At 41.2% G+C, this 24663-nt stretch overlaps 2 protein-coding genes across 4 annotated transcripts; one reads left to right on the top strand and one right to left on the bottom strand.

The window, feature by feature from the left end:
- Positions 1-1941: 1941 nt before the first annotated feature.
- On the top strand, positions 1942-15407 carry LOC115626817 (myogenesis-regulating glycosidase). 3 transcript variants are annotated; one of them, XM_030522296.1, is made up of 6 exons: positions 1942-2499; positions 6133-6287; positions 10766-10934; positions 12193-12276; positions 12348-14193; positions 14264-15407. In XM_030522296.1, the coding sequence occupies exons 1-6, from the start codon at positions 2029-2031 to the stop codon at positions 14398-14400; spliced, it is 2862 nt and encodes a 953-aa protein (XP_030378156.1). In that variant the 5' UTR covers positions 1942-2028; the 3' UTR covers positions 14401-15407. The 3 variants fall into 3 exon arrangements, with proteins under 3 accessions (XP_030378156.1, XP_030378155.1, XP_030378157.1); XM_030522295.1 differs by having other exon boundaries at positions 12181-12276; XM_030522297.1 differs by lacking the exon at positions 1942-2499 and adding an exon at positions 5556-5665 and having other exon boundaries at positions 12181-12276.
- LOC115626958 (A disintegrin and metalloproteinase with thrombospondin motifs 7) lies at positions 14964-23752 on the bottom strand. The gene is made up of 15 exons (XM_030522473.1): positions 23611-23752; positions 23354-23552; positions 23083-23245; positions 21817-21936; positions 21491-21721; positions 21023-21423; positions 20860-20958; positions 20121-20234; positions 17488-17634; positions 17173-17425; positions 16789-17101; positions 16600-16727; positions 16142-16513; positions 15805-15982; positions 14964-15739 (listed from the first exon to the last, which is right to left on the bottom strand). The coding sequence occupies exons 1-15, from the start codon at positions 23750-23752 to the stop codon at positions 15447-15449; spliced, it is 3153 nt and encodes a 1050-aa protein (XP_030378333.1). The 3' UTR covers positions 14964-15446.
- Between the last annotated feature and the right edge of the window lie 911 nt (positions 23753-24663).

The following is a 24663-nucleotide window of genomic DNA, read 5'->3' as shown; positions in this document are numbered from 1 at the left end:
ATCACGGTCTTTAAATGAACAATCAATTAGGCCAATCAAAAAGAGGTGTACAGATAAGCAACGTAAACAATTGCGAGATATTCGAACAAATTCGCCAATTGTGTTTTATTTTATACTCGTAGTTCTATTCTCGTCACAAATTTGTTATCGACAAGAAATAATTGTGATAAACAAATTATGTATGGATATACATATGTATATGAAGAGTATGTGGTGAGAAAATATGCATGGCAGAGTTGACCATGTGTGGCAAAGGCATCGGGTTGGACTGGACGGCATTGACAATACAAAACAGACCCTGCATGATAATTAATCGGGCAATGCGAATGGGTATTGTTTTGTGTCTGTGAGTGAGTAGGTGGTTGAGTATTGTGTGAATTGGTGTGCTATTTTTACTACACACTTGGCATGACTAAATTGCTAATATACGTACATATAGTATAATATGAAATACACAGTTTTATTGCTGCTTGACGTTTGGTAGTGGCCAGAGAGAAAACAACTTTGCAAAAGTAGTGGGTAAAGGGGGAAAGGGCTGCAATAGTTACCCTATTGTTTTGTAACCCTATTAAATAAGTATGGAGAATAATAATATTTGGCATTCAATTCTTATTGATTTTTTATCTTTTTTGTAGACAAAGGTATGAACAAGAAAATGTATTAACTCACACTTTTCACTATGCCTATATTGTTTTAAGGAACTGATGTATTGCCGGGGTGTACCTGATAAGCTGTGATCGATCACTATATTTTGTAGCTGATTGATGCCTTAAAATTTTGGTGACCCCGAACATACGTGAGCAAAAATTCGTTCAATGTCGAAGGCAGAGATGGATTGAAGTGAATGCGTGCGTACAATAATTTCGAAGATTTCTGTAGAAAAGGGTGCTAATAGGAATGGAACATTTTTGGGAAACTGTTAATAAGATATTCACTGATCGAAGGCGCATATTTGTCATATTGTTGATACATATACATATATACATGTGTGTACTATATACTCTATATGACATTAATGAGAGCAGCTTGTTAACAACAATGCGAATTATTTTTATTGCTTTGTCAATTGCCAACACTCTGATAGCCATGCTAATGAAATGTGCACAGGAGGAAGGAGGTGGGGAGGCAAGCTTATCAACGACACATGTAATTGCTAAAAAAAACTTTGTTTAATTTATTTTGCCGGGCTCTGCATTCAATTGCGTGTGCGTTGATTAAAACTTTTTCCGGCCCTAGATCGTACAAGTGGGCAGCGACAGCAACAGCAACAGCAATAATAACAACAACAACCACGACAATTTGGAGGCCTTCAGAGCAATGTATATGAGCGGTATATGAGCTACCAATGAGTATGAGTATATGCCTAATTAGCGCCCAGGCTGAAAGCAAACGAAGCGTTAGCGTGGCGGCGGCGCTTGATCAGCCGCTCGTTTGTTTATTTGTGGCTAAAATAAAAGAATTTCATTAACTGAATCAATACATGTGTGCGACAACAACAACAACAACGAGAGCAACAGCAACAATGACAACAACAACAAAGAGAGCGGCAGAACGAGAGCGACAACCGCAGCAGTTGAAAGCGGGTTGGGGTCGGCGTCAGACGCGGCGTATGCGTAATCAGTGCTTGTGATAATCGCAGCGTGATAAGCAATGATTAAAAGCAAATAGTCGATGGCAATCGAAAATGTCGCCAACTTATGAGAATAAGAGTCGAATCCTTAACGTCTCCGACTGCGACTGCAACTGCGACTGCGACTGCAACTCTGACTTCGACGTCAACGTCAACGTGAACGTGAACGCTTCGCCCTGTTCAGTTCAGTTCTGCTCTGCTCTGCTCAGCTCGGCTCAGGTTTGGCTCAGCGTCGTCGTTGGCTGATCGCTGTAAGCCATTCGAGTCGCAACCTGAACGCGTTCGTGTGCGCACGAATCGTTAGAGACCGCGCGCGCGATTTGTTAAGAAATTCAAAAGCAATCGAGTAATCCAGTCAGGTATTTAATAAGTAGATTATGTTCTATTGCTAGTCCAGCATGGGAGATACGCAGCCGGAAAGTGTTGCCCTGCTCGCAACTCATGCGGTAAATGGCCAACGGTACCAGGAGTTTCCCTATGCCGATGATGGCGAAGGAATTGAAGAGGAGGTGGGGGAGGAGGAGAAAATGCAAAAGATTGAGATGCAGCCAAAAGATGGAGAGCCAGTTCGCAAACCCTCGCTTGGGGAGCGTCGCAATGTGGAGCTCACCCGCCTGCTTGTCATTGATGAGCAACGGGAGCCAACGACAAAGACAACGACAACTTCACCGACTTCGACGACAGCGTCGGACAACAGTGGACGCCAATCGCCCATATCGAACAGCCCTAGGGAACACTTTACGCCCGGACTGCGACGCAATTCAATATCGATGCCATCGGGCATTAATGCCCTGGAATTAGAGGCCTTGAGACTGCGACATCAGATGCAGAGCCAAGATCCCCTCCATGAGGAGAGTCAATCGGGCAGTGTGAGTAAATGTGCTGTTGTCTTCAGTTTATTTTATTTTGTTGCAGCTGTTGTTGTAAGTGACTCGGAAACAAGTTTTTTTTTACAAATGATATGCCAAATTATATTGGGGAATCTCGCGATGAATGCTTAGCAGGCACTCAGCTAATTTTATACATATAATAAAAAGAAGACGAAAGCGAAGCACTAATTAACTGCTCGTTATCTGCAACGTATTAATATATGCATATACCTATTTATATACATATGTACATGTGTAATATGTATGTGTGTGTGTGTTTGTGTGCGACATTAGACAAAGCTGTTGCTTTTGAGTGCAGCATTTATGCAGCTCTCAAGCCTAGCAGTTCCGACATATGCACGAGTATCTAGAAGATATAAATAGCCATCATTCCAGCTAACCAGCAGACCAAACAAAAACATCAAAAAAAAAAGAAAAGTATCACCTGACTGTACGACAGTTAGCTAACTCAATCAGAACTTAATGAAGTCCCAAAACATGACGAAGTGACAAATAATTAGCAAATGCCATAATCGAAAGTGTGCCGACTATCGGCCGGACGAGGAAGGGGTTTGGGGCCAATACCGCCCCATAACTCACATAATGAGTGTTATGCGCAGTTGTGGGCCCATGTAACGCTTGTGGCTACGATCGCTCTCTTTACATGGCCTGATTGTGGGCATCTAGCTTTCTATTGCACAAATCGTGCATATACAAGTAGTATACCCTCAAATCGTTGAACCATTAACAACATGAATCAGCCCTACGCTGACGGAGTGTGAGAACATTACCAGAATTTTTTGCAAGCAATGCAATTTAATAATCACATACAATGTAATTAATGTCTTAAACGAAATGAAATGATTTATGGCGCTTACGTTAGTTGTGTCTAAGTGGATGGGGATGGGGAGCTTACCTGCAATTAGTGAAGAGGGTCATTGGTTTTATTGCCAGCCTAAAAGTATGCAATCCAAATTCATGTATATTTGAAGTACTGAGAAACAGAGGTACTCTGCAAAATCTTATACACCATTAAAGGTAAAAATACTTTTAATGGGGTTTTCATTTCGTCTTTTTACACATTGACCTGTTGTTTGCTTCATTTAGCTTAAACTGCAATAAAATTGCTTCTCGCTTTTTAATGTTAGTCGTCTTTAAAATCCAGGCTAAGAAGTCGCACAAACGGAAGAACATATCTAGATTCATTTCGAAAAGTTTCGAAAACTGAATCACACATATTATTAAAGATTGAAAGTATATATATAACTATATATAACAAGAAATATTAGAAAGTCAAAAAGCTTATATTAGAAAGTCAAAAAACTAGTCGCTTTTAAATGTTAATGTGGGCTTAGCAGTTTTTAAAATCCAGGTGGACAGTGGGACCAAAGGAGCGTCATATCTAGATTAATTACGAAAAGTTTTCATTGAACTATTAAGGATTCAAAGTATACATAAACTTACATCAGTTAATTTGTAAGTTTAATTCTTTTAAAAATTGTGCAGGGATTAAAATGATAAAGAATACATAACTAATATTGCTAAATTGAAAAACCAATTAATTCCGATCAGAAAGTCAAAGAGAATCGTTTGAGTAAAGCGCATTGTGATTAGTTTTAATAAGATTATAACAAAAGTTCACTACATTATCTGTCGAAATGACAGGGCCCTCAATTCTCTCTCCTCTCGCCATCTCAATCTTATTTCATATGTGTTGCTTAGAAGTCTCAGTTTTCGCGCTGATTTCAAATTATCACTTCTTTCTAAGCCAACACCCACACAGATAGACAGTGCTCTATAATTATCACATGATTTACAACAGAAACAATGCCCGGGACCTGATAATGGGTTTTATTTATTGGCATTCGTTCAGTTAAAAAGCAAATTATGGGCCCTAAATCTTAACTAAAATGAAAGCAACCGTTTGTGACCAATTTTAGCAAATTAATTTATGGGACAGCGTGCAAAAATTACGTCGGATAACCCCGCAAACCAAGAATAATCGCACAGACCCACATGCAAACAACCAGAAATAAATGTAACTAAGGGTAACAGACTTTTTAATACCCTGCACAAAAACAATACCGTCCAGGCCTATTCATTGATTACCAAACATGAATGATGTAGATTTATATGAATTTATTGTTATGTAATTAATTTACATGTATATTTACGCATATACATATCTGCTAAGCTTTTCTATGTTTTCTCAGATTTTTGGCTAATTTTCAGCCCAGATTCGAGATGTATGTTTATCGTATTTTTGGAAGTGCCGCTCCAAATGTTTTAAGTGTCCTTTTAACTCCAAGCATTTTTAAGTCTTTAAGCCGATGCTTTACATTTGAACAAAATATTTACTAGAAAGACTTTTAAAAATAACGTTGATTGGTTAGTTGAATTGGTCGATTCGATGCCCTTTTTGTGTTTCTAAATAACTTTTTTTTTATAAACCTAAAGTGTATGTTTTTTTTTAGAGTGAAGGCACGAGCAATTAACGGTTCTTTCAATTTAAAATACTCCAAAAATGCATGCCCAAAAAGAGTTTGGTGACTTTACCGTTCTTTTTAGCTCTCCTGTGCTTCCTCCTTCACAAAACTAAAATACACGTTTACTCTCTCACTGTAGGGTATATAAGTAGGTGCATAAACAAAGTGTCATATTCTACTTGTAAGTAGTATCAATATATGTAATACACACATACATACATATATACTGGTACGGGTTTGTATGTACATTCCCATATTTAAACATATGTATGTAGTGCGGAAAACCGCACTGAAGTCGTGAGAAAAAGTGTCATAATTGACACACACATACACACATACACACACAAACACACATACACACGAAGGTATAAACAAAGGCATTCTCATGCCGGCCACTCGCCGCTCTTTCGTGCTTGAAACTCGAAGCGCGAGCGATTAAAACACAAAATTTCTATATTGCATATACAAGTATGTATGTATAAAGCCGACGTTCTTAATACAATATTCGAACAATTATCAAATGTAGCGGCAACAGCAACAGTTGCTTGTGGTACGCGTTCGTTAGCGGTTTGTCGAATCGGAGGCACTAGCCTCTATTTATAATGAGCGCACTCGGAGCTTGCCGCATGCCACAGGATCCCCTGACGAGTCAGAGGACGAGTGAATGCGAGAGCAACAAGGCAGGTACACTAAGGAATGTTCCAAATCAGCCTTCCTTCGTTGGGCTGTCTGTTATTAATTGGCAACGGGTGTGGGACAAACGTGTTCAAGGCGCTGTGCCCATCCACCTGAATTTGGTTGCAAGCTGTGCGAACTGGTTCTGGATGGACTGATCTATTGATCTACTGTTGATGTGAAATGACGCGACGCGATAAAGCTATAGCTGAAATATAAGCTCATGAGCAGTACGCATACGCCTCGTTGCGCTACAATAAGTGTATTTGTTGATTGAGAATCGCAATATCATTTCCATTTAGTCGTGACATTTTATACATTTCGCTTCGCACAATAACAATAACAACAAAGTGCCAACAGTAGGGCCAAGCAAGACTCTTGGCCTATGTCCTTGATAAAGCCATTAGCTGCACATCTCCCTATACCTGTGTATTACTCTCTGCTACATTTCAATATCTCGCTCCTCTTGCAGATGGTCGACGATGGGGCCTCTTCGAATGTGAGCACGCCTGTGGTGGTGGTGAACACGCCGGATAAGGGAGTGACGACCATAAATTTTGGCAACACCGATGACAACAACGATGACAGCGACGATGAGTTTGGCAATGCCAAGAAGCCAGTTTACCGGTAAGTTGTAAATACTCGTGCTGTCACAAATGATGTGGCTGTGGGTTGTGGATGGGGGCTTGAATGTAAGTGGATTCTGATTTGTTGCCTTCATTGAATGATAATGAAAGCGAGTGGGAGGGGAAGATGGGTGGGCAATGAGCATAAATCAAAACATAATCAATAAACAACTGTTCAAGGAGTTTTGAAGCGCAAATAGAGGCTTAAAAAGCGGCTTTATTTAATTGTTGAACTCCCTCACATGACTCTTGGATCAGTAAAACTTCAATGAATATTATTTTTTGTTAAAATTCGCTAATTAGAACTTTAAAAATCCTGCCAGACTTAGATCGGCAATATTTTAGTTATGGTAGCCTCCAAATTATTGTTCTTGTTATGAAGGAGTCTTCTTAATCATATTTTACTCAAGATTTCCCTTTTGTAATAAGATAAGAAATCCTTCTTGCTAAACATTAAATAATTATGGACAGTTTAAAAATTCAAAAATAGTTTTTAAATGCTTTCTCCTACTACTGTAAATTTTCTATACAAAGAGTGTAAATGCAATTATATTTTTCTTAAAAATGGAATCTGAATTCGGCACATATATTTTAATTATTGTTCCGATCTGTCGTTGTTGAGTTGAATGCCCTCTTGTATTGGGCTCAGAGAATATTTATCAATTTAATTACACATATACACTTTTTAATTATATAGCTCTATATACAAATGTAAATGTCTCACAACTCCAACAACATCTGCTACGTATTTATAACTAAGGTCTAAAACTTCAAGAATGTACAGACTTTCGTACAGACACATACAGATAGACATGTTAAGATTTAATTGTCTGTTAAATACTAGACTCGTATATACTTTGTAGGGTCTGCCACGTCTAGGTTCGACCTTTTACAGAAATAAATAGGGCAGACAAATGTGTATTTTTTTTAATGTAATATATGTTGCATGGATGTATATAATAAATGTATATAATAATAATATGATGTAATATCTGTGTATACTGTACACATTCAGATTTAATTGCCTTAAGAATTTAACCTCATTATTTTTCTATTTACTTGTGGACGAAATTAGATAATTTAAATAATTTGTTTTACCCTCATCTGTGTTTCTCATAACATGTACTAAAGCGTTTGGACTTTTCTAATATGCTAATAGATTTGGCTCAAATATATTTTTGTTCCATGTGGGTAAATAATGTTTCTTGCGGCTTTTCCAACTGAGGTGCAATTTTATTCTTTACAATTGTGTATATCTGTACATGCAATAATATTCATACACGTACACTGAAGCCTATGCGGTCACTCCGGCCCCATTTGATGGCATAGTTCAACATTAATTTAATTAATTATACATTGCCGCCTTTTTGTTTAAACAACATTAACGGAACGGCTACGAATGCGAGTACGCCAGTTCAAATAATTCAATTGCTGCCGGCGCCACCACTGCCGACGTGCCTAGCCCAACATTCCGTCAGTGACGGAATCGGATTCGGATTCGGCATCAACTCTAGCATTAGCATCAACAGCGAAAAGTACGGACTTCGCGTTGAACAACTATGACGACAACACTCTCTTAAATAATACTGAGTATTATTAACTAGTATTGAGCTAAGAGCTTTACTTGCTCTTAAGAGGCAACCCGATCTGGAAGGGATCGCATGCGGCTGAGCGCGAGCCACAAAGTTCCGGACGGCAGAATTGTCAGAAAGTTCAGAGGGTGGCGAAAGTACGAGTACGTGGAAGAAAGAATCGGCAGTAGAAGCTCTTGTGTTCACGACATTAAATTGCTGGTGCACATACAAATGTACAGTAAAGCCAGCTGTTGGTGCATTTTTTTATAAGCATTGTATTGTACTTTTTTTCTATATTAAGTAGTACTTCTAATTTCAATTTTAAAAATGCCCAAGCATTACCTGCGAGTGCAATCAACTTAACTTTTCACCTTGTTTGCTCTTGTTTTCTACACAAGTACAAGTATTTATATAAAACGCTATTAAACTACTAGACTTAAAAGAAAAAAAACAGTTATCAAATTGCTGTCATAAACTTTAGCTTATAAATTTTCCGCCAGACTATTATTATTCGGTAATAATCAAAGAACTTTTCGCAAGATTAATACATTTTCGGATTTAACATAATTCTTTTGCTTTTGAAAGTGATGAGCTGATTTAAAATGTATCTACTGTGTGGAGTATAAGCAGATTAAATTATATATTAAAATAAAATATATATTAAATATCGTAAAATACTAGAGTGTATCCTTGTAACTACATATTTTGCTCGTTGCTTTTTGCAAACGCTATTTAAACTCACAAAATTCTATTTAAATTTAATTAAAAGCTACGCGCAGACAGACAAACAATTTGCATTTAAAGTTATCTTACATATTTCGCCTGGAACTCTTATTGTTCTCTTATTTTTATTTTATTTATTATTATTTTACTTAATTGAAATTCCAATATATTTATGATATTCTATGCTTGTAAAATTGGACAATTAGTGTGTGAATTATTTGTCAATCTGTATACTAGAAAATAAACAAAAAAGGGAAAATATTGAATAGCTTAATTGAAGAAAAAGGAATATGAACAGAAAATGCTGTTCCAGTATTGGAAAAAAGCATGTTTCTTTCTTTTAAATAAAAACAGGTTGGTTAGGCTCACAGGCTTCACTGTACTATTTGTAAGCCCATGCTTATGTATATAGTATGTACATAGATATGTAGGTGTGTATTATTTCTGCTTCTTCATCCTCTTTATAAGTATGTGCAGTAATTTTGCTTTTTAAGCGAATTACAGCAAATCTGACGCCGCTGTTGATAAGTAAATCAAACATGCGCTTTAAATGACTGCAACAACAAATATTAACGTGTCTGGTTGTATGGGTGTGTGTGTGTATGTGTGTGCGTGTAGTTGTTCATGAAATCATTACAATTGTGTGCGTGTTTGTGCCTGAGATTTTTGCTGTATCTGTATCTTAATAGCGCCAAGATACACAGCACAAATCTCAGTTGATATTCGTGATTAGTCGTGATAACAACGGGCTTAACTGACGCTCATCGTTCCCTTGAGCTGCATACATACATACATACATATATACATATATATAACATTGGTATGTTTTTCTTACACGCTTATGTAGCCTTTGCTGCGCGAAAATATGTGCGAACAATTGATAATCGGTGATTAACTTTAAGGCGATCACAGTGTCTGTGTCTGTGTCTTGGTCTTATCGCTAGCCTTTCATTGAACCAGCTCAGCAATAAATTGTAAATAAATCTCCGGACTTGGGTTGACGATTTATCAATCGACTGTTAAATAAACGACACGCACGACTCACACTCCGCCCCTCCCCGAACACCCACACACCCATTTACCCATACATATAGTATGTATGTGTAAGTTGTTGTTTGCTTGCTAGCCAGAGAATACCGAGCAATTTCAATGAAGCATTTATTGTGCTGCGTTCATACATTTATACATACATATGTACATACGTATGTATGTATTTATTCATATGTACAGTGTACGCGAGTACATGACTGCAAACATAATTGCGCGGCACATATTGCTATATACTTTCATACATTTCGTTGTATATAAAAACATATTTGTAAAAGCGTTACTGGCCATAATAAATGCTCACTATAAATATGCATACAAGCATACAGCTTTACTGGATACTTCCAGTTTTAATGGATGTTAATAGTTAAGCTTTTAAATTCAGTTGCGTTGAAAGCAAGCTACTAAAATGTGCAATTCTAGAATATATAAGCACTGCCTAACAAGGCTACATACATACTATTATTAGTTCAACACCTGGGAAGTTTCATTTGCAGAATAGTACAGAGATTTTGATCAAATTACACTTTGTGATGAGACACTGCAAAAACATATCTTATAAATACCAATTTTGGTTACGATGTCCTCATAAACAAACAAACCAACGAACAGACGGACATGTCTACACCTAATTCTGTTTTTACACGATAGATCGATTCCAGAAAAAGTCGTGTAAAAAATGACAAAGTCGTGCAACCATATATAACATTTTTAATTTCAAGCTGTGTTAAATCAAAACCGTGTAAAAACAGAATTAGGTCTACATCGATTTGTCTCTTCATTCGTCTGATCATATATACATAGATAAACATACATATGTACAACTATGTCTGCCACACCTTCTACATTTTACACACATTTGGCGCTCAGAATTTCTAGTAGGGTATACCAGGGTATAGGGCATAAATAAAAAACTGTCAGGCAATTTTAAACAGAATGCTCTCATAACTTATGTAGAGATGACACCCCCAATCCAAGTTTACGTACATAACATATACATATATACACATGTCAGAGCTGACACACCTTAAGGCCCCATCGTAAAGCATTTTTGTCTTATCAGCCAAGAATGTTAATTGCTAATTCTTATAAACACGCCCACCACTGATGGTATCTTGATCTTTTCTTATTTTAGCGATCGTTTTCGCAGTCGACGTCGCGCCTCAATTGCCCCGCTGCCCGCGCTACGCTTGAACAGCAAGGAGATGTTGGCCAGCGATTTCGACACCCACAGCGTCGCCAGCAATCAGGCTTCGATTACGAGCATCAATTCGCTGGCGAGTCTGCTCCGAGAGAAAATGCAGGTGAGAGAATATTAGAGAGTCAGGGAAATATGCAATCGATTGAAATTGGAAAACAAAAGTATTCATATAGCTGGTAGACTTAGAAACAATTAGTTGAAGCCAAAAATTCAAAGTTAGCTTCAAATTCGCAAATCAAACTATTGAAAATTATCAAACCTACAGATGGTATGGTAAAAATTATAGCAAAAATCAGAGGACAAATTATAGCACAGTTATAGTAAAAATTATAGCAAAAATTATTGCAAAAATGATAGTAAAAATGATAGCAACAGTTATAGCAAAAATTATAGCAAAAATTAGAGAACAAATTAGAGAAAAACAAGATAGAACGCTACAGTCGAGCAAGCCCGACAGTAAAATAGCCTGTACTCTCCACAAAAAGGAAAAATAAAAAAAAAAAATTTTTTTTAAATTAAATTATTAAAAAAAGTGAATGAATTAATTAATTAAAATTAATTAATTAAATTAAATTAGAATACATGTTTATGTTCAGTTTTAACAGCATACATTTACATCACGTACCTATGCGTGTTTATAAGCGTGTATGTATGCAGCACAAAGTTGAACCAAAGCAGCAACAACAACAACAGCTGCGGGCAGCGATTTTACTTATGGCTATAACTTTCTTCAGAATTGACCTATCATTATGAAATTTGGCACACGGACACATTAGTACTAACTAGATGTACCTACCAAAATTGATTTCGAAATTCCGAGAATTACGGAAGTTATAAGAAAAAATACGAATTGCGGGGGAGTGGGGGGGTGTATCGGAAAAAATAAACAAACTCGATCTGCCTAGGGCTTATAGGAACCTTGATACCAATTTTGGTTATCCTAGCTCTTGTACTTACTGAGATCCTTGCGCTCATACAGACAGACGGACAGACGGACATGGCTATATCGACTCGTCTTTTCATCCTGATCAAGAATATATATACTTTGTGGGGTCTGCCACGCCTCCTTCTGTGTGTTACATACATGCGCACAAAACTAGTATAGCCTTTCACCCTTTGGGTACTGGCTATAAATAGGAGAAAAATTATAGTAAAAATTTTAACCAAAATTACATCTTGGCATTTACCTTGGACCTGTCATCTCTTCGAGTCCTAAAATTATGAGAAATAAATAAAAATTAAGATGAAAATTTAAATTCATTAAACTAATCTAATCTGAAATTTCTTGCTTTAACAAAAATTCTTCCAACCTGTCCCTAATTTAAAAACATCCAATTTTACGTATACAGGCCTTTCCACAGCTTATACGCAAAAAGAAGCGCGAGACTAAAGACTACAAGATCAAAATATTTGTCATCATGATGTTCTTCATCATCATCTTTCTGGTGAGTGATCATCTTCAATGCTAAATACATTGTATAGTCTAATAATATTGACCTCAATACATCCTTTGCAGATTGGCTATGCGTATATCGCATATCACCAGCAGATCCTTACACGATCGTACTTCCAAAAGATCAAGTTTAACTCCCAGGACAGGATCTTCCGTATACTGAATCACGAGGACAAGGAGGTGATCTCTGGCCAGCTCGGGGTGACAATAGGGAGTGATTCAGCTCCCTTCCACTGCCTCGAGGATCATCGGCGCAAAGATGGCAGTGTGTGCATCGAGTGGAACGGCATCGCTCGACTCCACATGAACTTCGAGAACAAGGGCGTATTTCGTTGCTACACGATGCAGTGGCAAGCCCTGATCCCAGGCCTATTACCCACGGACTGCTATGAACTGCAGCGGGACAATGGCTTGTGGTTTGGTGGGGGCATTACCAAGGGCCAGGAGTGGTCGCTGAGCTATGCGAACTTTGACTTCAAGCCCTATGCCAGCGGTGACATCAAGGTGCATCAGTTTGGCAATGGGGTCAAGCGCTACTTCATCAATTCCATTGGCGTGGCCATGCAGGTGAGCGAGCAGACGCCACTGCAGATCGGGATCAATCGCACCGCAAATCAATTTTGCCTCCGGGCGGCGAACGATGAGTTCACATTCGTGAATCGCCTCACTGAGCTGCCGCAACTGGACTACAAGATCTGCACCACAGAGGACATGCGCAGCCTTCATATGCTAATGACGCAGCAGAGTCTGTGGGATGGTCTCAAGGAGGCGGATATTCAGGTGCTTAAGTCGCTGCTAGAGGAGCCCGTCTGGAAGATACCGACGGGGCCGACGGTGGAGTCGCTAAATGAGTCGATTATTTGTGATTACTCAGAGAATGCCATTTCCATTGGTCTCGGTCACATTGTCATCAATGAGTTCTGGCAGGAAAATATCGGAGACTTTACTGTGGACAAGACTCGCTTTCCAACGCTCAAGGACACCATTGATGTGCTGCACCGTCGCGGCTTCAAAGTGGTCTTCACCATACAGCCCTTCATCAGCACGGACAGTGCCAATTTTAAAGATGCAGTGCGTCGAAAGCTACTTATTTATGAGCGCTATTCAGAGCGCAGCATTCCAGCACTGACGCGTTACAAGAGCAGCTCCAGTGCTGGAGTGCTGGACATTACAAACAATGCATCTATTCCGTGGCTTATTGAGAAGCTGCAACGCATAAAGGATGAGTACCAGGTGAAGGGGTTCTATTTGGATCTAGGCACGGGCTACAATCTGCCGCATTACTATCAGTGCCGTCAGACCCTGGACAATCCGGACATGTATGCGCGCCAGTTGACGAGCAGTCTGGAAAGTGCCGGCTTGATGGCTGTCTCAACGGCCAGTGTGGTGCCTAAACCACCCACCTTCCTTAGCACACCGCCCGCTAATGCTACGTGGGAGGGTCTGCGCGAAACGTTGGCTGCTGTCCTAAACTACGGCGTAATTGGCTATCCGTTTGTGCTGCCCGGCGCCATAGGTGGCGATTATCTGCTGCATGGACCGCTGCACAAAATGGTCTCATTCTATTCGCTGGGTCAGCCCGAGCTGCCCGACCAGGAGCTCTTCATACGCTGGCTCCAATTGGCCACTTTTCTGCCAGCCATGCAGTTCAGTCATTTGCCCTCGGAGTACCGCAGCGACCTGGTGACCCGTGTTGCCCAAGAGCTGAAGGAGGTGCGCCAGACGGTGGTCATAGCACTGCTCAAGAAGTACTTGAACCCATCGATGAACGAAGGTTGGCCGCTGGTGCGTCCGCTCTGGATGTTGGATCCGCACGATCCTGCATGCCTAATAGTCAGCGATGAGTTTTCGGTGGGTGAGGAGCTGATTGTGGCACCCATTCTGGATGCGGGCCGTGAGGAGCGTGAAGGTGTGTTTATGGAACTATTTCTGCCTGTTTATGCTTCTTACCTTCACTTCCGTTCTCTATACTCTTTCAGTTTACTTGCCACAAGGTGTGTGGAAGGATGGTATTGATGGCTCCCTGCGCAAGGGCAGTCGATGGATGCACAGCTATCGAGTTCCAAAGGACAAGATTGCCTATTTCCGCAAAATGCCAGACAACACCCGTTTCTAGTCAATACATCCTTTCTCTCCCATACAAATACGATCCATGTGATATACCAACGAGCAATGCGAAATATATTATCCGAGAAATTTAATTTGAATTAGAACATTCATTTCTTGGCAGATAGTATAATCCAGCTGTGGAGTACACGAGTATATAGTTTAGATAGTAGATTAGAAATCACGTTAGAGCGATTAAGGCTATAGAGCTCAGAAGCTGAATGATAAATAATGACATATATAGTACATATAGTATAAGACATACATCGGATATGTTTACTTCCAAAATAGTACTTCCAACAAAGTTGTGAACAGAAATCCATTTTCATACAAATCCAGTATCTTCTTTTTTTGTTTAATTTTAAGGTAAGCCCTTAGAATCGAAGACCTTATAGCAAATAGCAATATTTATGGAGTTTAACATTCAGTATACAATTGAACGATGGTTACAGAGTAATGTTTTTATGTTTTAGAGTAAAATGTATTTTGCAAAGCCGTAGTACTCATTCCAAAAGTAAAGTTACCCAAAGAATGTGACCTAAAAATCTAGTTAAATAAATAGAAGGCATCATATTGGATCATATTGGAATAAATATAATATTTATTTCATGTGGAATGTTGATTTTCTCTCTTTCAAACATTTTTCACTAAGGACCCTTGCATTGTTTCTACTGGGGCCTTTTATTTGCGGTCCTCTTTTATCCAGTTTTGATTCTCATTCTTCTAAAATTTTCGGAATTTCTTTGTTCTTTTGATCTGAGTACTAAGCATAATGAAAGCAAGGCACTTGTTTTGCTTATCGATTTCTAACGTATATACATAAACAATACTTTATACTAGTAAGTGCATTATAAGATAAATGTTTATAATCTCTATACTAAGGCGCAAACTTTTCTAAAAAGTAATGCATTATATTATATTTAAATGTAATTCCTAAGGTTTAAGTACATAATGTTGGTTTTTATTTTTACTTTTGCTTTATATTGCGATTGAATAAATAAATATGCTTCTGTTAAATTATATTAAGGCTTATATCGGCTGCAGTTCCCGTGCCACTCACGCTCTCGTCCTGCACTCGGGCAGGTGTCCTTCGCATGGCTCCGTCTCCGCGGGCTTTGCCAGCTGAGTGCACTGCCCGTCCACTACGACCACATCGTGTTGATCGAGGCACACTATGGAGCGGCGCCTAAGTGGAGGTGGCGCACCTGGTTGCCGGCAGGTTACCGGACAGAATTGCCAAGGTCCGGGCCACCAGTGTGCCGGACATTGTTGTTCGTTGCAGGCACGCGACTGCCGCAACGGTCGCTTGTTCTTGGCATGCGTCCAGCAGGGCAGCCCGTCGGCGAACTCTGTAAGGCATAAAGGTGACCCCCACATTAGTAATCGCCTAGAAGTCATTGCTGTGCTTACTTACGTTTGCCGTTCTCGTAGCAAACCGTTTCACGGTACTGCACCCCGCCACCACAACTGGCCGTGCAAGCGGTCCAATTCCCCAGCTTCCAGTGGTACTGCCGACCGGCACTCACGTTGACTGCGGGCAACGTGAACTCGTAATAGATGCCCTCGTTGGTCTCGTTGACGCGGACGATGGCCTGCCCAAGCGAAAAAAGTATGCGGTTAGTTAAGGCAGACAATTGAAATGTTCCGGGAATCACATATTAATTATAAATGTAAGCCGATATCGATTTTGGATTTGGGTTCAGCTGCGATGTAACGATTCAAATTTGAAATTTTCGGCTATAGCCACTTACGTATAATGCTATGGAATGCTGTATGGGTTGAGGTATTTTGATGGTCTCCTGCTCGTCCAGTCGATCATAGAGGCTCTCTGCGCCCGCTATTTCAAATTCGCCTGGCATCGAGATCAGGCTGTCGCCATTCAAATAGAAGTGATTGCTCTGCGCACGCGCAACGGCTAGGAAGTTCTGTGAGTTGGCCAGCTCCTTTATGACAATGTGGCGAGCTCGTGCCGGTATTGTTACAATCTCCACGTAGCCCTCGGTTACGTTGAATGGCTCGCTAAAGACCTCCTTCACGGGCTTGCATTGATCACCAGTACCGCCGCAAACACCGCAACGATCATCCTGCATGTCCGAGTCAACGAACCAATCGCAACCAACTTTCTGAATGAAATGCTTGTTTAATTGATCGCGTTTGGGCAATAGAGGGAGATGTGGGCTACTTGCGCGTTTTTCTCCACGCTGCTTACCTTGCAGATGCCGTCGATGCACATGTTGTTAGTACCCAGGGTGCAGGGAGTGCCATCGAGCACGGTCTCCCCCCAATTGGCAATGATAGTGTCATCCACATCCGTACAGAAGAGCTTGCAGGGATTGTCTGTGTATGGGGGGCGATTAGAGACTATCCATGCATGCAGGCACCTCAAAATCCTACTCACTCTTATCGAAGAAGGGCAACCATTTGTAGGTGCCGCCCTGATAGGTGACATTGTCGTAGCGTGCACACTGCTGGGCACGAAAGCTGGGCTCGTTTTCGGGGCAGGGTCGCTTTCGACAGATCTTGTAGCGCTTCCGCTCGCCAATGCAGAAAACACCGCCATTTGCGGGCACTGGATTGTTGCACTCACGTTGCTGAATGGACACACCACCGCCACAGCTTCGTGAGCACTCGCTCCACTCGCTCCAGTTACCCCAACCACCGTTTACTACAGTCAACTCCTCCATCCGCACGCACTTCCCGTTCTGACACCACTGTGAGATATCGAAAGGGAGAAGGGGAGAGTGAGTCCAGTGGCAGCGACATGTAACGCTTGCGCACAAACCTTACGTTTTCCGCAACTGGTGCCCGGCGCCGTCGGGCGCATGTTCGTCACGCACTCGCCGTTCACGCGACACCACAAGGTCGAGCAGAACTCGTGGGGTGAGGAGCAGGCGCCCACATCGCTGTCATCTGTCAGATTGAACTGCATGCGGCACTGACGGGTCGCATTGTAGCGCTCACCCGGCAGTACCTCCGGCAGGTTGTACTCATCGTGTGGTGTTGGTGAATCATCCAGACACTCGCCCAGTCCCTGACTACAAAGCACATTTACTTAAACCCTTGAACTACTTGTATGTACGGTATCAGGAGGACTTACTCGAGGAAGTGGGTGATGTACTTGCGACTGCAGTTCGACCAGCAAACCTGCAGCGTGTCTGCCCCGAATGTAGGCGTCATAATGTGAACGATGGAGCCGACCCGAGGATGGCAACCGATTTTGGCCGTATCATGGAACATGCCAAAGCTGCAAAGAAATCAAACAAATCAAATAAATAATGGGCTTTACTACTACCTATAAGGGTATACAAATTCAATAACTTTTACACCTCTATTCAAATTCGCTAACATCTATTAACCTTTGGGTACGAGTATAAGCCAAGTGAAAACATTTCCAAAATAGAAATAAATAAATAATTAATTAAACTTAGATAATTTTCTGTTTTTTACGACACCAGTCTTTGTCATACAACTTCATCTGGTCCTCGATTTGCAATTTGAAATCTTGTGCATTATAAGAAGTCCGCTCCCATGAGGGTTAAATGAAAATCAAGCAACATTGTTGTGAGCCGACACAGACACATTGTCTGATCTGACATACTACTGGCCCCCGTATGGCATGGATTCGGAAACCTACAAACATACATACTCGTACATATCTAGTGCAATTGAAAACAAGCGGCAATTTATGGTCTACACGCTCTGACACATAGACAGACAGACAGACAGACAGATAGATAAGAGGGAGGGATAGAGCGCAAGTCAAAAACCTGATTATTAGAATAGTAGTACATTCAACGCAATATAACATTTAAACAAGTGGAAACGGTCGAGCTTGGCGACCCAATGATACCGACCCAATGATACCCTGCATCGGGCACTTGATGTATTTGTTCGCAAACTATCTCAGCAGAGTGCGACCCTACAAGAGTTACCAACAGAGATAGAGAATTTAAAGTTGATAAGTGCGAATTTTAAAACCACATAAATTATTATGAATTCCGTTTGTAAAAAGATCGTAAAACGATATGTGTTTGAAATTCAACTAGCTTCAACATTACTACGTTAAGAAACAGAAATAGTTATCCTTAAACATTTCTAACCGACTTTAAAGGGGATGTTATCCATCCATTCGTATGTTTGTTTTTTTGATATATGTATATGTGTAACCCCTGGACTGGGTGAACCGATTTTGATGATTATTTTTCCATTTGAAAGCTGTTACTTTCCGAATGGTCCAATTTGAATTTAATCCCGTTCTGACAATGGCATCCATGAGAAAACTACTTTAAACAAATAGCTGAAAGCTCTAATTCCGAACATTAAGTCTCTCTAAATTTAAAAAAGAAACCATTCACTGCACAAGAACAAAAGTCGGTTTTTTTTTGGTTAAAATTTTACTTGTTTTAAATCATGATATAATTTACCGATTGTAGTAGAATAGCTGTATATAAATTTTTAAAAATTCAATGTTAATGAAATCCTAAAAATTGGAATTTTAAAGAACTGTTATTTCTCTGATAGCGGATTTATAAAGCTCCAGCTAGTATAATTTTGTTTCCTGTTACACAGCGAAATAATAAGCTAATACGCTCTTTAATACCTTGCTTTTAAGGTGGAGGAAACATTCGCCCCATTCGACAATGGCAAGATCGTTAGCTACGGCAGCTGACCGAACGACCCAATGGCGTGGCTGACCCACGACGGATACTTGTATGATGGGAGCGTTGGGCACGTTGGAGATGACTGAGAGGACCGAGACGATTGAGACGACGACGGTGGCTACAATTAAGCGTAAATTGCTTACACAACAGAAGCACCGATGACGATGCTAGCAACTGCAGTTCGCTGTTGAGTCAAGCAGAACACGCCAGACTGACAGGCACTTGGCTGCGCTTTATAAGGCGTTTTACAAAAATCCGCTTGCCAAGAAACGAGATAAGCCTACGAAACCGGACGACAGCGAGCTCTACAAATGTTTCTATAGTACATATGTATGTATGGGTATACAAGTACATATGTACATGCATCGTAGTACTATATGTACGAGTGTGAGTGTCGCTTTGACTAATTGAGTTTGAATGGCGCGACATTCAGTGGGCGTGCAACGCAGGCGATCATTGTCACAACACACACGCAGGTGTAAGGCGTCGCCATCGCCATCGCCATCACCATCACCATCGTCGTCGTCGTCGTCGTCGCTGCTGTTCGCCTGTCAAAGCATCTGACACGTCCACTCACTCACTCACTCACTCACTCACGCATTCATTCATTCATTCATTTGTGTGACCGTCCCGCTTCAATTCATTCATTAAACGCATTTGTAAGCGGCTTCGTTGGTCGGCAACACGCTGCGCCACAGCCGACACCAGTTAACATAAATCTTTGGCCGGCCAAACTTTATTGATGGCTATATCCATGCATGAACATGCGTTGGCCGCCAGTCTTGGGCCGGAGCTTGAAGTGCATTTTGGTGTCGCCAGCGAAACACGCATATGCAAATGTTTGCTGCGGCGATTAAAGCGCGCGTGGTTGCGGCTGCGGCGGCTGCGGCGGCTGCGGCGGCTGTGGTTGTGGTTGCTTGTGCACCGCAGGTGGCAGTGGAAATCGCACGCTACCGCAGCCAGAGCCACAGCAGCAGCAGCAGCAGCAGCAGCACAGTTGGTGGCTTAGCTGGCTGGGTTGCGGAAGTGGTTATATTCTTTTGGCGACTTGGTCACTTGTCACACTTACTTGTGGCCCAGTTCGTGCGTTATTGTGTGGGAGAGCATGATGCCATTGTCCTCGTTCACGCTGCACGATTGCTTTGGCTTGCACATTCCGCCCACATTGGCCAGCCCGAGGGTCCTAGACAGAGAATAGACAGATGTGTTAAGTTCAAGAATATATCTATGTACAAGTATGTGTGCTATAAATATTTATGTGCATACAGGTCGGCTATCTTTAAACGAAACTGTTTCATAAATAAAACGACAATCCAAAAAGCTTAAATAAAAATACTTATACAAGTAGTATAATCTCAGCTATGGAATGGTTTTAGAATTATAAGCGAAGATGGCACATTCTTAACATTTAGATGAATGGCATACAGTTTTCTATTATATCGAGTAGTTTTTAGGTTGTGCCAGTCCGACCTTTGAATACCCTGCACCCACCCTTTGCCAACTGCAGCATTTTCATTCAAATTATCTTTGTTTTACCAATCATTTCTAAGACACTATACAAGACTAATTATTATTTGCTCCCTAACTATATATGTATGTATATACAACTACATATAGTTTGTAATAAGCTGGTTTGTGGGGACGAATAGAGGACAATTCTATATCAACTCGTCTCATCACCTTCTGCTTCTTTCCGCCTGCCCTTCCACTCTTCGAGTACAGGGTATTCAAATGAGACACCACTGCACTGCACTGTCACTTCTACTTCTAGGGTATTGTCAAGTTGGTGTTTTATGAGCGCCACTTACATGCAATTATTGCCACAAATATTTTTACGCGTGATAAGTATTGCCACATCATGGTGATGGGGATCATTCTCATTGACCGTGTTCAGCTTGTGCTGCCAACTGGGAAAGAGAGGGAGATATGAAGCATTTGTAGGAGATGATGAGGGTCTAGTCTCCTATTTACCTGCAAAAGCGATCCAAGTTCTTTTGCGCATTCTGGGTTAAGTTGAGTTCCGGATACAGATCCTCTTCATCGAGCACCAGAATCTTTACCACCACTATCTCAATGGCGTTGCCGATGCTGGGATCTTTGTACAAGGCAGACACCATATTCATGATAGTCAACAAATAGGGTTGCACGTCCTTGTGAAAGGCGACCATGGTGGAATCGGCCACAATCAGCGTCTCCACGTGCCTCGGACTGCTGATCGAGCGTTTAGTGCGCGGCTCATGTGACTGCAGTCCATTGGCAGGAGGAACAAGAGCGTTACGTTTCCGCGGCTTTTCATATGCAGTTTCATATTGGAATTTTGTATGCGGCTGCTGATGATGGCGCCGTATCTTACGTCCGCCTTGAATTTTGACCTGAACACAAGCACAAAAGTGTGTCGAAGTCAAACAGTCGCAATCCAGGATTCAAATGACGACTTACCTTGCCCTGCGCCTGCCACTCCAGTCTCGTTTCCATGCGTCGTCGCGGCTCGCGCGTCCCACAATTGCTGATGCGAGGGCCATGACCATGCCCATAACTATGTCCCAGTCCATGACTGTCAACGATATTGGCGCCAATGTTGTTGCTGTTGCCACTGCTGCCGCCGCGCTGTTTGTGCGACTCCTTGCGCTTGCGTTTGTGGCGACGTTTCTTATGTGGCAGATGTGAGTTCTGAATGGTTAAATAAGTGTAAGTGGAATAAGCTTAGATGCGACGCCAGACGCCACAAATTGTCAGAATTAGTTGCGGGCCACTCCCTTAATTACCTTTTGCTTGACGGAGGAACGCTGAAAAACGACATGCGGATGCCCCTTGATTGGATGCGCTTCATGCTGTTGCGAAGGCTCGATAAAATATTCGTTGCTGGCGGTCTTAATGTGGCCAACCTTAAAGGATAAAGGATTAAGCCTGATACTAATAACTTCTAAGGAAATCAATGCAGAACAAGAAAGACAAAGGCCAAAGGTTGCGCACAAAAGGGAACATTTGTGATTACTCCAGTTAAATAGATGTGAATCAATCAGTCTCAATTATTGCTTGGGAAATAATTGTTGGATTTATAAAATCAAAATGATGGATAAACATTTTATAGTATTAAAAAATTGTATTATTTTCATGCATTTGTACACATACAAGGGCGTACGTAGAGGGGGGCCATCCCCCTCCCCCCTTCATCTTTAGACAAAAATTGTGCAATTTGTAGTCGACCACACATTCATCTTAAAATGGAACTAAGTTGAATTTGTTGAAGTTTTTCTGTTGATAATATATGTAAATAAATTATTATTTTACCGCATCGTACATTATTCAATCATAATTTTAAGTTATTCGCCCCCCCACACTTTGGAAAAAGCTGATCGATTCAATAAACTTTAGCCCGGGAGAGGGCAAGCTTATGTTTACATTTTAATGCAATCTGTTTGCCGTAGTTTAGGAATTCAGGATGGATGATATACAAATTTAAATTGTGTCCTTCGTCATTTGGGAATTACAAAGTCAAAACTCATCAATTATACTCGTATACTCGAACATGCATAACTCTATAACTCATTCTAATTATATTTCCATTAATTTCGAATGCCTATATACATATACTACATGTATTTACAATTTCAATATAAAATTTCGTTTATTTACTGAAATGCCAAGATGTGTGAGCTAATAACAACTGACTTAGGCAACAAACTTGCTGGCGAACGAAAAATGCTTGTAATGAAGCAAGTCCACACAAGAAATGGATAAATATAGCAAACACACATACATACACACATACATACGCGTATAGTAGTTATGTATGTACAAACACACGTGCATGTATGTATACGCACACATAAATAATAAATAATGGTCGCTAAACGAGCCATTAAATGTGTTTATGGGCAACTCTAATGACCAATAATTGTTGCTTTCGGTCGAGTGAGAAATGTGGGTGTGTGTCATGCAGGGAGAGAGAGAGAGAGAGAGAAAGATAGAAAGAGAGAGTGCGAGAGAGAGGGAGAGGTGAAATGATTAAGAGAGATGATGGAACTTACCAAACCCGCACAGGTCGATATGGCCACATTAGTCGTTGGTTGACCCCGCACCTTGCCATGAAAATGGCAATTCACATGCTCTGCGGCTGGCGGGGACCGGGTGCGTAGGTCTCGGCGATGCCGCTCGATGATCATGTGAGGCGCCACAAAGTAGTTGTGTGGCCTGCGAATGACAAACTGTGTGTGTGATTATTCATTGCCTCCCCCTCCCCCTTCCACTCCCCCTCCCCCACCACCACACGGCGATCCCGCCATGCTGTTGCATACTTACGTCAGTTCGAGATGCAGCAGCTCCTTCTGCAGTTGCAACTGATAGTGCAGCACTGGACTTTCGCTCGCCACACTGCGTCTGTGCCGGCGATGGTCGCGCCCATGGTGGTAGACCAACGTATGGGCCATGAATGTGCCGTTGGCATGAACGCGTCGCGGCACAATCAGCTCTCCACTCTGCAGCTCAGCCGAGTGCAAGCCTGGGAGCAAATAGTTTCCTCAATTGTGTGGAACGAACGTTCTGATGCGGCTACTTACCATAGAGCTTGCTCTCCGTGCTTCCAACGGCCCAAATGCAAATTAATGTGCATAGATAGAGGGCGCCGGGTAGGCCGCTTCCGCCCCCACTACCCCCTCCGCTGCTGCCGCTCCCACTCTGGCCACCACCAAGTCGCTCCATTGTCGAGCGTTGGACGGGCGTCTCTGAAGATTCGGAAGTTTCGCCGATTTTGTTTTTGATTTTGATTTCTTCTAGTCACTAGTAATTCTCTACTCTTTCTCCAGCTACTGCTGCTCCGTGGCTCTGCGGCCCGATCAGTGGTTGTGCATATTCGTTAGCCGTTATCGATGCGTTTGTGCAGCTTGGCGCTTAGCGGGTACATGGCAGCTGTCGCATTATAGGAACGCCTCTATATCGAATCCAATTGGGAGCGCGCTGCAAGAAAGGCAGAGGTGCAACATCTGGGTATAGAAATAAACGAGTAAAACGTTAAAGTTGCGCAAGCCTCCTCCCCTCCCCTCTCTCCCCACTGTCCTTCAACTACAATTTTGTTGCACGAATCGTTTTTTATGGCAGATATGTGCTATATGATATAGAACACCGATTTTTATAAAAACTGCAGGTAATGTTGAGGCACTATGATGATCGTATAAATACCCATTACGCAATAAATAATAGTTAAAGTTAATAGTAATAATAGTTTTGGTTCAAAACGTGCTATATATAGATACATATAGTGGATTGATTTTGATAAGACCCAGGATATCATGAAATCTTAAAATGTCAGACTAAAATTCATTTTTCCTCCCATCGGTTTTATGGCAGCTTTATAAAATATCAAGGCTATAAACATATGTATGATTTGTAATAAACTTGCTTTGCGTATGCATTAGATAAGTCTGCACATAAAGTTTGGACCTCTTAACGGTTACACCTAAGAAGTTCTCGGTGTTCATACGGACGGACAGACGGATAGCACTTCTTTCATCAATCTGATCAGATATGTGGTTGCGGTTAGCAAACTTTTCTTTTAAGGGTACAAAAATTAGAGATTAGAGAGAGAACAGTGAATGTGATGTTTAGGGACTTGT

The sequence above is a fragment of the Scaptodrosophila lebanonensis genome, unplaced genomic scaffold (assembly GCF_003285725.1).
Source record: "Scaptodrosophila lebanonensis strain 11010-0011.00,11010-0021.00 unplaced genomic scaffold, SlebRS2 tig00000089-arrow-pilon, whole genome shotgun sequence".
Classification (NCBI taxonomy): Eukaryota; Metazoa; Arthropoda; class Insecta; order Diptera; family Drosophilidae; genus Scaptodrosophila; species Scaptodrosophila lebanonensis.
This window is presented reverse-complemented; position numbering and strand designations above follow the sequence as displayed.